The sequence below is a fragment of the Chrysochloris asiatica genome, unplaced genomic scaffold (genome assembly GCF_000296735.1).
Source record: "Chrysochloris asiatica unplaced genomic scaffold, ChrAsi1.0 scaffold00018, whole genome shotgun sequence".
Classification (NCBI taxonomy): domain Eukaryota; kingdom Metazoa; phylum Chordata; class Mammalia; order Afrosoricida; family Chrysochloridae; genus Chrysochloris; species Chrysochloris asiatica.
The window spans coordinates 20,481,459-20,495,027 of NW_006408536.1; the positions used below are offsets into that span (position 1 = coordinate 20,481,459).

The 13,569-nt window shown below is 41.4% G+C and overlaps 1 protein-coding gene across 3 annotated transcripts in view; it reads left to right on the plus strand.

Annotated features, from left to right (window-relative positions):
- The window catches only part of AP1S2 (adaptor-related protein complex 1, sigma 2 subunit), a 33,352-nt gene that overhangs the window by 3,584 nt on the left and 16,199 nt on the right, over positions 1-13,569 (plus strand). For all 3 annotated transcript variants that reach the window (XM_006835609.1, XM_006835607.1, XM_006835608.1), the window contains 2 exons: positions 6,462-6,570; positions 7,393-7,530. In XM_006835609.1, coding sequence (XP_006835672.1) covers positions 6,462-6,570; positions 7,393-7,530 — 247 coding nt within the window. The remainder of the gene's footprint in view (positions 1-6,461; positions 6,571-7,392; positions 7,531-13,569) is intronic.

Consider the following 13,569-nt stretch of genomic DNA (forward strand, 5'->3'; position numbering starts at 1 on the left):
GTAGCTTATGCTTCAGCACCACACCAGTACTCACCCTCCCATCCCCCAGTAGCAGAACCTTAATAACTAAAACAAGGGGAAGTGGAGCTGCTCTTGTGAAATCCATTGGGGGTGAGGGGCAGATCCTGTACCCTCTCACTGAACCTCTACCCTCTACACTGGAGGCAGTTCCGTAGTTTGAAAACCACTGCTATTGAGCAAGCCTCCATTTTAAGACACTGAGAATTTGGGAGAAGAAGTACAAGGCCATATGCTAGTTAGTGACTGATTTCAGGCTAGAACTCAAATCTTAATCCTGTAAGCCAACGTTTTAAATAAGGATGCCAGAAGATTAGATTAACATTTCTGAAGAGGTCATTGTAGAGCCTGGAGGGGCGGGTGGAAATGGGAGAGCTCCACTAGGCGGCTTCCCCAGCAGCTGCAGGCTGCACGCTAGCCCTACTTTACAGAGGCCGCTTTCTATACCCAGAAAGGTTTACAGCCTCCAAACCCTATGCAGGGGCGCTCTGAGTTGGAACCGACTCCACGGCAGAGGGTATGGAGTCCTGGTATGGCACTGTAGGATAGGCACTGGACTGCTATCCTCAAGGTAGTTGGGTCAAACCCACCAGTTACTCCTTGGAAACCCTGAACTGGGGAAGGCAGGAAAAGGAAAGAGGAGTGAGCGGAGGGACTTGGGAAAACAATGAACTGGACAAAAATGGACTTTAGGTAGTGTGTCATCATTTGGAGAAGCCTAGTTTCATGAGGCGTGGGGGTGTGAGGGAGAATTAGGTGTAAAGTCTTAAATCAGCAACATAGAAGTGTCAGATAAAGGGACCTTCAGAGCTGATGTCAAGGAAAGGGAGCGAGTTTCACATATGGGCTCCCCAGTGGCAAATGTCACAAACAGTGCAATTCAAATGGAGAAAGAATCCAGTAGATTTTACAGTGAGCATTTCACAAATTGCCAGAACATTTTCAGACGAGCAGAGACAGAACTCTCGATGTAATAGGATGAAGTGTGAAGAGGTGGAGAAATGTAAACTGCAAGTGGAGTCTATTTTGGGGAGCGTTGTTGTGAAGGAAAGGAGCGGAGGTGGTAACCACCCCTGCCATAGACATAGGAGTGGGGGACAGGGTTAAGAAAGTGTGAGGGACTTAAGCTGATTTATAAATAGGAGAAGGAGTCCCCCGTGTGGAGGAGGAAAATACCAGCAAGGGAAGCAGTCCCATGCATCAAGAATTCTGCGGCTGCAGGAAATGGCCTTTTAAGCTGCCGAAGAGAAAGCAATAGCTGGTGTTTCTTGTCACTCAGCCTGTCCCAGATTGGGCCACCACTTTTTCTTTTCACAGCTGTAAAAGGGAATCTAACTTGCTTGCAACTGAAAGGTGGATTGAACATTGAATCCTACCAGCTTTATTAAGCTTATCATTCCCACACAAAAGGTGCAGTTAACCAGTGGCCTTCCAACAGTTAATGGAAACATTTTGTGATTTTTTTTTTTCATTGCCTTTTTTTTTTCCCGAAGCTCCCTTGTTTAATCAGTTTTTCTATATCTCTCCCTCATTTTGAACTGAAGACCTCATCGATTCTACTACTTCTAGCATATTTTGTTGTTGTTGATTTAAGTAGATGATTTGTTTCCTCTATCCCGGCTGGAAGTGAAGACCTTTTAAGCAAGAGAGTTACCATTAAACACCTGAGAAATTTTGTTCCTATCAGCAAGGGAACTTTATGGGCTCCAGAAGGGGACTCACCATAGTCTTCATCCTGAGAACTAACTGCTCATAGGAATTCCCTCTTTGGGAGAGAGCAGGGAAAGGGTGAGGATAATGCAGTAGCTTTGAAAGCATAGACTGAAAATCTGGGGGTTCCGAATTCTAGTCCCTGCCTGAACCATTGACTGACTAGCTTGGTGACTTTGAACAAGTTGTTTTTACCTTTGTTTTCACATGTCTCCAATAAATGTTCTTGAAGGTCCCTTGAAGATAGAACCGAGTACACTCTTTGATTCCTGTTTCATGCAATATTTTTTGGAAGAGAAACTGGATTAAAGTCATTTAAAACTTACTTGAAAATGCATACACCTCCAGATTACCAATTTGAGACTTTATCGAAGATTGCTCTATTGATTTGCTTTACTAACAAAAGACTTTTTAATGACATGCCAGTGGATACTGAGAACAGTTGAGCTACATTCACCAACAGTCAGCTGATGTTTAGCTGACTGCAGAGAAGTCGTGTGTGGAATATAAGAATAGGCACTTTCAGATGTTCTCCAAGTGCCAGTAATTAGAGGAAACCTAATCCACTGGGTTAAAAATATCCAAACATACCTTTTTTCTTACTAGTCCACTGCTAATTTTACTTTACTTCAGATTTAGTCTTACAGATAGGCACTAGGAACAAAATGAGCTCCTTTTTGAATTTTACAAATCAGTTGGTTCTGACAATAAGGGAGTACACACTTCAGGTTCTCCTGATTATCTTTGACTAAATGAGAATGACACTTTTTATTTCTCTCCTTCTTCAAAGCTCTTAAAATACTGCTTTAAGAATGCTTTAATTTTGTGCCAGGTACAGGATTACTTTGGTACAATTCTTGGCTATAGTATTTAATAAAACAAAACAAAACAAAAAACCTTGGCCTCTGGAGTCATACCTCTTGTTTCACTCTGTACCCTGGGCAGATTATTCAAGCTTCTATCTCCTGTTAATGCTGCAAACAATGGTGCTCTCGCTGGTGCTCTCTCTCACTCATTCGACTAAAATGCTAAAATACTACAAAACTTTAGCTAACATTTGGTGTTTCACTTGGGGCTCAATGAATATCACTTGTTATTATCAGGGCTTCAAACCACTTCAGAAAGGTTCCATCATAGCCATTGGAAATGTAGCTGTTGCATAGCAACATAAGGAGCAAGTCAACACATTCAAGGCAGCGCTGGGGGCCACTATCTTTGAGTTTGGCTACTGCTTGGGTCAAGAGATTTGATTGCTGTGCAATACCTACACTGCCCTTGTTGCCCTTGTTTCCGTGGGCCATGGCTGAGCTATTCCCAAGCCCTGGTTATTATGATGTGTCTGTTTCTTTCCTGAAAGCTACATCTTCACCTCTAATGAAGAATGCCTTAATTTGATGGCTGCTTTTCAACTCCGAAGGAAAGAAGACATTTAAATAGTGGTCTGGAGGTGTTGCTATTTTGTTTGTTTTTGAGTGGGTACCCAGAAATGAACTGGGGAACCTCTTGATGTTTATAGGGGGGGGGGGGTTGTTAATGTTCCTTAGACACATCAATCCTGATCATCTGTAATGTGTCATAAAGATTCCCCTTGTGTGGAGTTGCAGTACAGCTTGTTTATAAGGAAAGGCATGGCTATGGAGGAAGCATGATGATGGTGCTTGTATTTTCAACAGCAGCAATTAAGAAAGGAAGAAGAATTTGATCCCAAATGGAACAGTAAACTTGGCATCATGAAATCATTTCACACTCTTCATGTCGGCTAGACATAACTGGTTTAGTTCTACTTACCGTTTTTGTCAGTCCCTTTACTCATGAATTGTTTTGATTTGGGGGAATCTTAGGAATCATACGGATTAGTCTCCCCAAATTCTCAATTCTCTGTGGTCAGTATGGGCTGGGGCAAATAGTTTGAATCCCCCATTAGCTTTTATAGGAGTAAAAGCCCACTGTAGTAACGGGGAAGAGCAGGAGCGATCTATCTGTTCAAGCTGGAAGTAACACCCTGCGCCGTCCTCCATGATTTAGTCCTTCTACAGCAACAGACTAGGTCAAAGGCGGACAGGAGACCCACCCGCACCGTTTACAAGAACTTTATGAAGGTGTAAGTCTCATCGAATCGTCAAAGGATCGAGCCATATGTACGATGAAGGAAGCCCTCATGGTAGAGTAAGAAAAGCCAAAGATCTGCAACTCAGTTCAGAAGATTATTAACAAAACACAACAAATTACCCTTTATCTAACTGCTGTTAAATAAGGTGAAATGTTTTCGATGGAGTGTTACATAAATACTGAAAGGAGCCCTGGTGGCTCAAATGGTTAAGTGCTCAGCTGCTGAGAGGTTGGCAGTAAGAACCCACCTGGCAGCTCTGTAGGAGAGAACCCTGGAGAGCGGTTTCCATAAGGGTTGTTGTTTACTGTCCTGGAGTTGATTCCAACTCAGGATCCTGTTTAGGGTTTCTAAGGAGTGGTTAGTAGGTTTGAACCACTGACCTTGTAGTTCTAGCAGTACAGTGCTTATCCCACAGCACCACACCAGGACTTCCTCTTAAGGATTGCAGCCAAGAAAACCCTATGAGGCAGTTTTACTTTGTCAGACAGGGTCACTATGAGTTGAAACCTACTGGTCGTCACCTAACAATTGTTAAGTGCCATCAAGTTGGTTTCAACTCATAGGGACCCTGTATAGGGTTTCTAAGGAACAGCTGGTGGTCACCTAACAATGACACCCCAAAATACTGGTTGTTTTCATAATGGAGAACAATATGAAGTACTTGGAATTCCTAGTAATATTTGGAATCCCAAAGCAGATTGTGTGTGCTTTCCTATATATTATTTTATGCTAACATTACAAGCAGTAATTGCCCATTATATGTTTTTGTATTCATTTGCATGCTCTCCTTCAATCTCAGCTGGGACTTTTGATGATCATGTAAATTTGTCTTCCCTGCTCCAAGTATAACCTAGCCCTATGTTGTTGGAATCCTAATTTAGAGAATTAGTTAGTAATTTAGAGAATTAGTTAGTAGCATTAGTTCTTCTCCAATGGTAAATGACCTTCAGTCTAACAGTGTAGAACATGGACATTTTGAGGAAGGGTCTTGGTTACCTTTAAATGGATCGGTGTTAAGTGCCATCGAGTCAGTCTGACACTCACAGAAGCAGCAGTCAAGAAATCAAACGACGTATTGCATTAGGCAAATCTGCTGCTCAAGACCTTTTTAAAGTGTTGAAGAGCAAAGATGTCAGCTTGAGGACTAAGGTGAGCCTGATCCAAGCCATGGTGTTTTTAATAACCTCATATGCTTGCGAAAGCTGGACCGTGAATAAGGAAGACCGTAGAAGAATTGATGCTTTTGAGTTATGGTGTTGGAGGGAAATATTGAAAGTACTATGGGCTGCCAAAAGAACAAACAGATCTGTGTTGGAAGAAGTGCTGCCAGAGTGCTCCTTGGAGGCTATGATGGCCAAATTTTGTCTCTCATACTTCAGACATATTGTCAGGAGGGACCAGTAGCTGGAGGAAGGATATCATGTGTGGTAAGGTGGAGGGTCAGAGAAAAAGAGAAAGACCCCCAGTGAGATGGATTAGCAAAATGGCAACATCAATGGGTTCAAGCGTGTCAACAATTGTGAGGTTGGCCCAGGATCCGACAGTGTTTTGTTCTGTTGTGCATAAGGTCGCTATGAGTCGGTGCCGACCCAATAGCACCTAACAACAACAACAAAGAGCAGCTAGTGGGTTTGAACCGCTGACCTTGTAGTTAGCAGTCCAGTGCTTATCTTACAGCATAGAACGTTCTATTCCTGTTTACTAACTCCTGTATATGGCACTATAGGATAAGCACTGGGCCGAATAGTCAGTTTAAACCTTGAGGTCGGTGGGTCAAACTCACCAGTCACTCCTTGGAAACCCTGTAGAGAGTCACTATGAGTCGGAAACAACTTACAACAACAACAACAACAACATATCCTGTCCCAACTTGGAACTGTTTTCTTGGAATTTTTCCACAATCCTAGAAACTTTCTTTTCAGAAAAAAAAATTCAGAAATTAACATCCGTGAGACCAGAATTATGTTCAAAACATTAGTTTCTTGGACTAGTGTTTTGGTGTTACTTTCTTAACCATTTTATGCTGTCAGAAGTCAAGATGATAGTTTTCTTTGCGGGTGGGAGGTGTGACAGAAGAGAGTAGACAGGGTTTCAAGGAGTTGGTAATGGTGTCTTCCTTGATCTGGATGCTGACACATGGGTGGGTTCACTCTGAAAATGTGTCATTTATGTACGTGTATGACTTAACCATTCTTCTGTGTGTGCAAGTTTGTTTAACACATTGACCTCAAACTGACAGTATCAGCCCTCCCATTGGCGAGCTTGTTTTCCTTCCTGTTTACGTGTACTTTGAATTAATCCCACAATGTATTCTGTTTTAATTAAATAAACGGAAGGAAAACCTGGGTTAGCTGAAAGAGCTTGAAAGGAAGAATATAGCAAAGAAGTTATTGTTTCTACATAGAAGGATTGATTTTTTTTTTTTTTTGCTTGCTTGTCCGTTTCAAAATTTCTCTTATAAGTCTTTATCGTATTTACAGTCTAGGAGGAAAAGGCTCTGTACTGTTGTTGTAAAAGAAACACTAAACTGTATGAGCTTAGGGACTTGTCCAAGAGCTTATGACAGCTATCTAACAGACCAGATTCTAGGTCACATTGTTTCCCGGGTCACATTTTGTTACAGATACGCTAGTCTGTATTTCTGCTGTGCTGTTGAAGATCAGGACAATGAGCTAATTACCCTGGAAATAATTCACCGCTACGTGGAACTACTTGACAAGTACTTTGGCAGCGTGAGTATTATTTTGGTCATGTTTTGCTTTTTAGAAATTATATGCCATAGTGGGCTTTTTGTTTGATTTTTAAATTTGTGAACCTTTTCTATAGTAAGTTGGTTATTTGATTTGGGAGATTTGGATCATTTGAAAGTAGCTTTGTGACACCGACAGAATGACAGCTCCTTGTCAGCGTTCTTATTTCCGTAAGTACCTGAATTGTGTGACCTTACAGAGTAAGGTCTGTAAGAATGAGATTTCAGATTGTGAAACAGAAAGGAGTCCGAGTACAAGCGTAGCCCTATTTGTTGTTGTTGATGTGATGTGACGTGCAGTCAGTTCCAATTCATAGTGACCCTGTACAGGGTTTCTGAGGCTGTAAATCTTTACGGGAGCAGAAAGCCTTATCTTTCTCCCGCAGAACAGCTGGTAGTTTCGAACTGCTGACCTTGTGGTTCGCAGCCTGATTCGTGACCACTACGCTACCAGAGCTCCTTATAGCCCTATTTAGAAAGTGCTTAATATACAGTTTAGATTTGGTTAGCAGTTCTAGTCACATTCCCCAGGAAATGGGTATATAAAGATCAGGTTTCGTGGGTAGAAAATGGTGGCAGTTTCTCATGGAGGGAGCATGCAGAGTTAGTTGGGTCTTACCCAGCCCATAGACAGTGGTTTTGGAAGCACTTGCATTAGGAAACTTTGCCTTGCTTGGTGGGCCTGCCTACCATTTTCAGAAAGCATTCCAATTCTGTCAGTCCATTCCAATTGTAGCACCCTCCTCAAAGTGGGCAAGGGTTGCTCGCCTCTTTCCGTTTTAATAGTACTCTTTTGACTTTCCAGGTGTGTGAACTCGACATCATCTTTAATTTTGAGAAGGCGTATTTTATTTTGGATGAGTTTCTCTTGGGAGGGGAAGTTCAGGAAACATCCAAGAAAAATGTCCTCAAAGCAATTGAGCAGGCAGATCTCCTGCAGGAGGTAAGCTACTAGTTGATTTCTCAACTTGGCACTAGCATGTTGTGCTCTGGAGTGGGAAATCTCAGTCATTTCTCCAGTTTCAGAAGTTACTCCAAGGCATGCTTGGCATGTAGAGTCCACATGATCAGTCACATCAACTCAGTTATCTGGGGGTAGCTGCTTCACTTTGGAGCTGGTCTGTCAATACCAGTTGTCGTATTGATGGCTCGTATTTTGGAGCAAAAAACACACTAGAGTCTAAACCTTTAGTGGGCAGACTCAGAAAGGAAAAGAGTCATCAAAGGCGACACTGATTGGAGTCCTTTATCGAATATTTTGAATTACTTCAGATGACCTCTTGCTTCCTTTGTGTGGATAATCATGAGTTGACTGTGAGATTATGACATTTTCATTCCAGATTGGTTCACATTTTCACCTCATGCCCAGTAAGCGTTCATGTAGCCAGATAAATGATGGTGCCTTATAATTACATTCTTCGTAGTACCCTTTAGCCTTTGTTAGTTTAACTAGAAAGAGAAATAGTTGTACCACTCTTTGCTCTTCTGAAATAACAAACCATATTCTGTCAAATTTCTAGATTCCTCTCTAGATATCACCACCTCCTTCCTCTTTCTAATTACCACAGTCATCCTGGTTTCATTGTATGTTTGATGTTTCAGTACCTTAGATTTCAAAAGTTTGAAATTTCATAGCTAATGCTGTCTTTTTCTAAAAGCTAGCAATACTTAATGCAGCTACCAAGTTGAATTATGCTTTAGTGATAATTGTTTTTATCATATAGAAAGGTCATAGCATGAGAAGGGGTTAGGAAATATAACCAATGCAATATGTTTTCACTAAGGTAAATGTTAAATATACATTTGTATATACATACAGATGCAAATATGAGGGGGCTTTAAAAAGTTTGTAGAAAAGGTGAATGAAATGATAATGGAAATTTTCCACATGCTTTTTGAAGTACCCTTATATGTGTGTGTATGTGTATATTTACATACTTACACATATGTGTGTATGTAAAAGGTCTTGAATACTTGTGGTCCACTGGTCCATTTTCCAGAAGCATTAATGATATGATTTTGTATTTCTAGCTTATATTCACTTCTTGTTTGCTCCATGTTTATCAGTTTGTCAGTTTTATGTTCAACAAATCATACATATACTTTGCTTCATTACATGTTTGCAATCCCCTCCACATACCAACAGTTACTAGCATTTACCTCTGTTCACTTTAACCATTGTGTCTTGCTACTTGTATTTCCTGCTACCTTCATGTTTCCTCTGCTAACCTCCCTCTGTTGTATATTGCCTGCCCCTTCACCCATGAATAATTTTCCCTCCCCACACTCTCCACAAGCATCAGATTGCTGCCTTTATCAAGAAAATGTGTTTTTTTAAACGTTTTTCAACATTGGTCTCATACAATGCTTATCCTTTTGTGATTGAGTGATTTCACTCAGGTTCAACCATGTTGTAAGGTGATTCATAGATTCATCATTATTAAAAATTTTGTAGTATTCCATTGTGTGTACGTACCAAAGTTTGTTTAACCAGTATTCTGTTAATGGGCATTTAGGCTGTCTCCATCTTTTTGATGTGTCTCTTATAGACAGTGTATTAAAAGATCCTGTTTTCTTATCCATTCTGCTCTTTCTGTCTCAACTGGTGCTTTAATCCATTTACATTCAGTGTAATTAGCAATAGGTGTAAACTGATCATTGGCAGTTTTCTGTGTGTTTTTTTTTTTGTGTGTGTGTGTGTGTGTATGTGTGGTGCTGTTGGATTCTTTGTTCCACATAATTTTTTCTGTGTTGAGTTCATTTTGTTTGTGGATTTTCTTTGTATTTTCATTTCTGTTGTGTTAATGTTTACAAAATCTTGCTGATTTTTTTTTAATTTTTTATGTGCAGGTGTATTATTTTTCTTTCAGGTAACCCTGCAATTTATTCTTTTTTCCCCTGCTTAAAACACTCTGTTTTAACTTGAAATCTACTTGACTTCATTGCCATTTGGAAGTTCTGTATCTACACTATTCCCTTATGATATGTCTTGATGGTTTTCTTGGTGATCTGTCTTGTTTGGGGCTTGTTCAGCAACAACTCTTCAACATTTTTTTCTGTGTTTGTCTTTTCCTGTTCTGAAATTTGCATCACCATAAGTTGTTTTTCTTCATGGTGTCCCACATACTAACTCTTAGGCTTTCTTTGGATTTTTTTCTGATTGTTTTTCTAGCATCCTAGTGTTGCGAGATTTCTCCTCAAGCTTGCTTATTCGGGCTGTCATTGCTTTGCATCTATTCCTTTGCCCTTTTGATGTATTGTCCATTTCTTAGGTCTTAGTATTAATCTTCTGGATTTCTATTTCCAGATTTTGTATTGCTTCAAAATTTGCATTTCTTTCGTCTGTTTATTCTTGTAGTGCTTTCCTGAATTCTTCTGAAGTTTTTACTGTGTTCTCCTTGCCTTCCTATAGCTTTCCTGTGTATCCTTTAAAGGTATCTAATTATCTTTCTTTTGAATTATTTTTTAGTTAGTTCCATTACTATTTCTTCCTCAAGCATTTTCTGTGTCTGCATCTTGGTCATTTGTTTGAGCTATCCTCTCCTGTTTCTTTGAGCTCAAATTGTCTGCTGTCTCTGGAGCATCACGGGGCTATCATATTTGTAAAACCAAGCAGTGCAGTTGTTGGGCCCGGAGTGGGGAATCTGTGGGGGATTCCCCTGCAATCCAAGGAGCTCACAGGGGTTGGGGGGGAAGTGGGGAGGCGGTTGTGGAAGGGATGTGACAGCAGAATTCCTGGCCCTGAATGGTGTTCCTATTGGTCTCGGTGTTATCTATGTTCAAGACTCTCGATCTGGAAGTAGTCCATGGGGGCCCTAGATGGAATTGGTTTCAGTGTCTCTGTTAGGACCACAGGGAAGCTGGGAGCAGGGTGACCAGTTAAATGCTGCTCTGGTGATTCTGTTGGGTTTGTAGGTCTGGAACTGAGCCCACCTATATCCAGGCACCAAAGTGGGACGGACAACCCCTACCTGCCACTTGCGTGGCTCCTAACTCCCGGCGAGCAGTGTCTGTGCTGGGGGTGAATGAGGGTGGGAGCTGGCCACACACTCTGCTCATCAGGGGAGCTGGAGAGAAAGAAGAAATCGCACCTCTTCTGCTAGGTGTCCTGCCATTGCCAAAGCTGCTCACAAGATGGCCAAGCCGTGTCTGGGCATCCGTTCACCAGCCAGTCTCCCTCTCTCACCATCCTGCACTGTTCCCTCTCCCAGCAAGCACTCCTTCCATCCACCTCTCTAACCTTTCTTCTGACATTCAGGGTACCAGAATTTTCATATATGTCTGGTTTTTATTTTGTCTTTTGTATCTTTGTTGTAGAGGGTCCGTGACGTTTATCTGCCTAGTCCACCATCTTGCCAGAAGTCTGTCAGTTTATTCTTATATATTGTTAAGGGAGACTTTAAATCCTCCTCCTGCCTTTTTTTAAGCATCTCTGTTATAAAGGAAATGTCATTGTAAGAGAATGGACTAAGAAGAGTGAATGTAAATCTCTTTTTCACTTTTATAATTTGGTAACACTTGACCTCTGTAAGGAATAGGGAGGGAAGCTGCTCTGGGGTCAGTTGTGGGAATTGATCGAAGCTGAAATGACACTGTCCACAGTGTACTGTGCATACATCAAATCTGAGTGCATGTTCATTGTTCAAACAGCAATGAATTATGATGCCTGCAAAAGTGTTCTCTTCAGTAGTGAAGTGAGCTCAGAATTGGTCATGCCTGTAGAATTTGCTACAGTTGTTTGTTACATGATTACAAACAGATCATCTTAGAACATCAGGCATGCTCCCTGCAAGCTTCCTCTACTATTGTAAAGTTGGTTTCAAAGAAAACACCTTTTGGTTTACAGTGCTGTTCACTAATCAGACTTTTCTAAAACTTAGGCCAAAACCAGGGTCAGGAATTGGGAATGTTTCATATTGTCTCTTTTCTTGATCACTTGTATTTTTCATTTTTATAGTGGATGAGCCCTGGCATTGCAATATGTAAGTGCTCAGCTTCTAACTGAAGGGTTGCTGGTTCATACCCACCAGCCACTCAGTGGGAGAAAGAGCAGTCTGCTCCCATAAAGACTGACAACCTGGGAAATCCTCTGCAGGCAGTTCTACTCTGCCCTGCAGTGTGGCTCTGAGTTGGAATCCACTCTGCAGCAGTGGCTTTGTTTTTTTGAGCTTCTTATGGAGTAAATGATATTCTGTGTTACCAGAACCTGCAGTTTCCTCAGCTTCTTTACCATGTCAGTTGCATTTGCTTTAAAACATTTCTAAAGTTACTTTTAAAAAGTACATTTTTTAAAAGTCTTGAGAGGAATGTTTAGGGCACCAGTATCTCCTTTTGCCCTGCGGTTCCCATCGAATCTTTCTAGTTGCTGTTGTCATTCGATCCCATAGAGAGAGAGCTTTTAAGGGCATAGTGCTCAATACAGACATTCTTTCCTAGTTGAGCTAAACTACTGTTTGGTTTTTAAGAAGATTTCATGGTCTGTTTATGATTCATGGTTTAAAATTTTATCTCAGGGCAATAGTTTCAGGGGTTCATCCAGCCCCATGACTCCTGAAAGTTTGGTTGTTGTTGTTGTTGTTAAGTACCGTCGAGTCGGTTCCGACCCATAGCGACCCTGTACAGGGTTTCCGAGGGTGTAAATCCTTACGGGAGTAGAAAGCCTCATCTTTCTCCCGCGGAGTGGCTGGTAGTTTCGAACCGCTGACCTTAAGGTTCGCAGCCCGATTCGTAACCACTACGCTACCAGAGCTCCTGAAAGTTTGGAGTCCATGGGAATTCGAAATTTTCTTCTGCATTTTCCCCCTTTTGATCAGGACTCTTGTATAGAATCTTGGACCAAAATATTCAGTGATAATACATTGTCTTCCTTTTTTATCTCTTTAATCCGAGAAAATGGAATGGTTGGGGAAGCATAGGATGACTCGGGCCCCATATAGCGGTCTCCTTTCCCCTCCTCACCATTCTTTTCTGAGTAAATGGTGACTGTTCATTACAGTTCCTTGTCTTTAAAAGAGAGCTTTGGACCCATTATTCATCTGTGACTACCTTTACAATGGTTTGTACATAAACAAAAATGTACCTTCTGTGAGGACATACTAAGACAGTATATATTGAGTGGTCTCGGTGAACCATTTTCCTTAAAATTTAGCCTCTGAGGTCTTGAGGAGGCAGAAGCTGGTTGGTCTTTTTTGAGTGAAAAGTGAATTTGAATACATTACAGGTTAAGTAAGATCTTTAGGAAACCCAGCTACAATCTACATGGGCTGTCAGCTTCTGGGTCCTTGCTCTCCCCATCCATTGTCAGCACGTGTGAGGGGAAATCCAGGGATGGTAAGATGGCTCAAAGGCATTCACTGCTAGGCTGATACAGAGTTACATCTTGAGGAGAGCATTTGAATATTGTATTTAAAACAAAAGGAAATACAATGGGAACAGGCACTTAGTAGACTGTTTTTTTTTTGTTTGTTTTTTTTTAAAAAGCAAGTTTTTGTTACAGATACTATTGTGTGAGGCCCTGTTCGCTTCAAACACCATATGCTAATCCTCAGGCCATTCCTGGAAGGATTGTGTGTTGTTAAGTACCATGGAATCACTCATAGCGACCCTGTACAGGGTTTCCGAGGCTGTAAATCTTTATGGGAGCAGAAAGCCTCATCTTTCTCCCACAGAACGGCTGGTAGTTTCGAACTGCCAACCTTGAGGTTAGCAGCCTGATTCGTAACCACTATCACAGGTGGTCTTTTTAACAGGTGAAGAATGGGCAACTTGGCTTGTTCTAGTGAGTGGTTTTAGGCTACCTACATAGCAACTGGCAAAACCAGGTCTCCCAGCCCAAGTCTGCTGGATGTCTGGGCGCACAGTGCGTGCCTGATCTTAGGCGCTGCCCTCTTGCCCCTGTTTCTGTATGTGTGTTTGAAATGGTCTGGTTTCTATATCCACTTCAGTGTTTCTCAGCTATAGAGGACATTTCTATTTCTCCCTG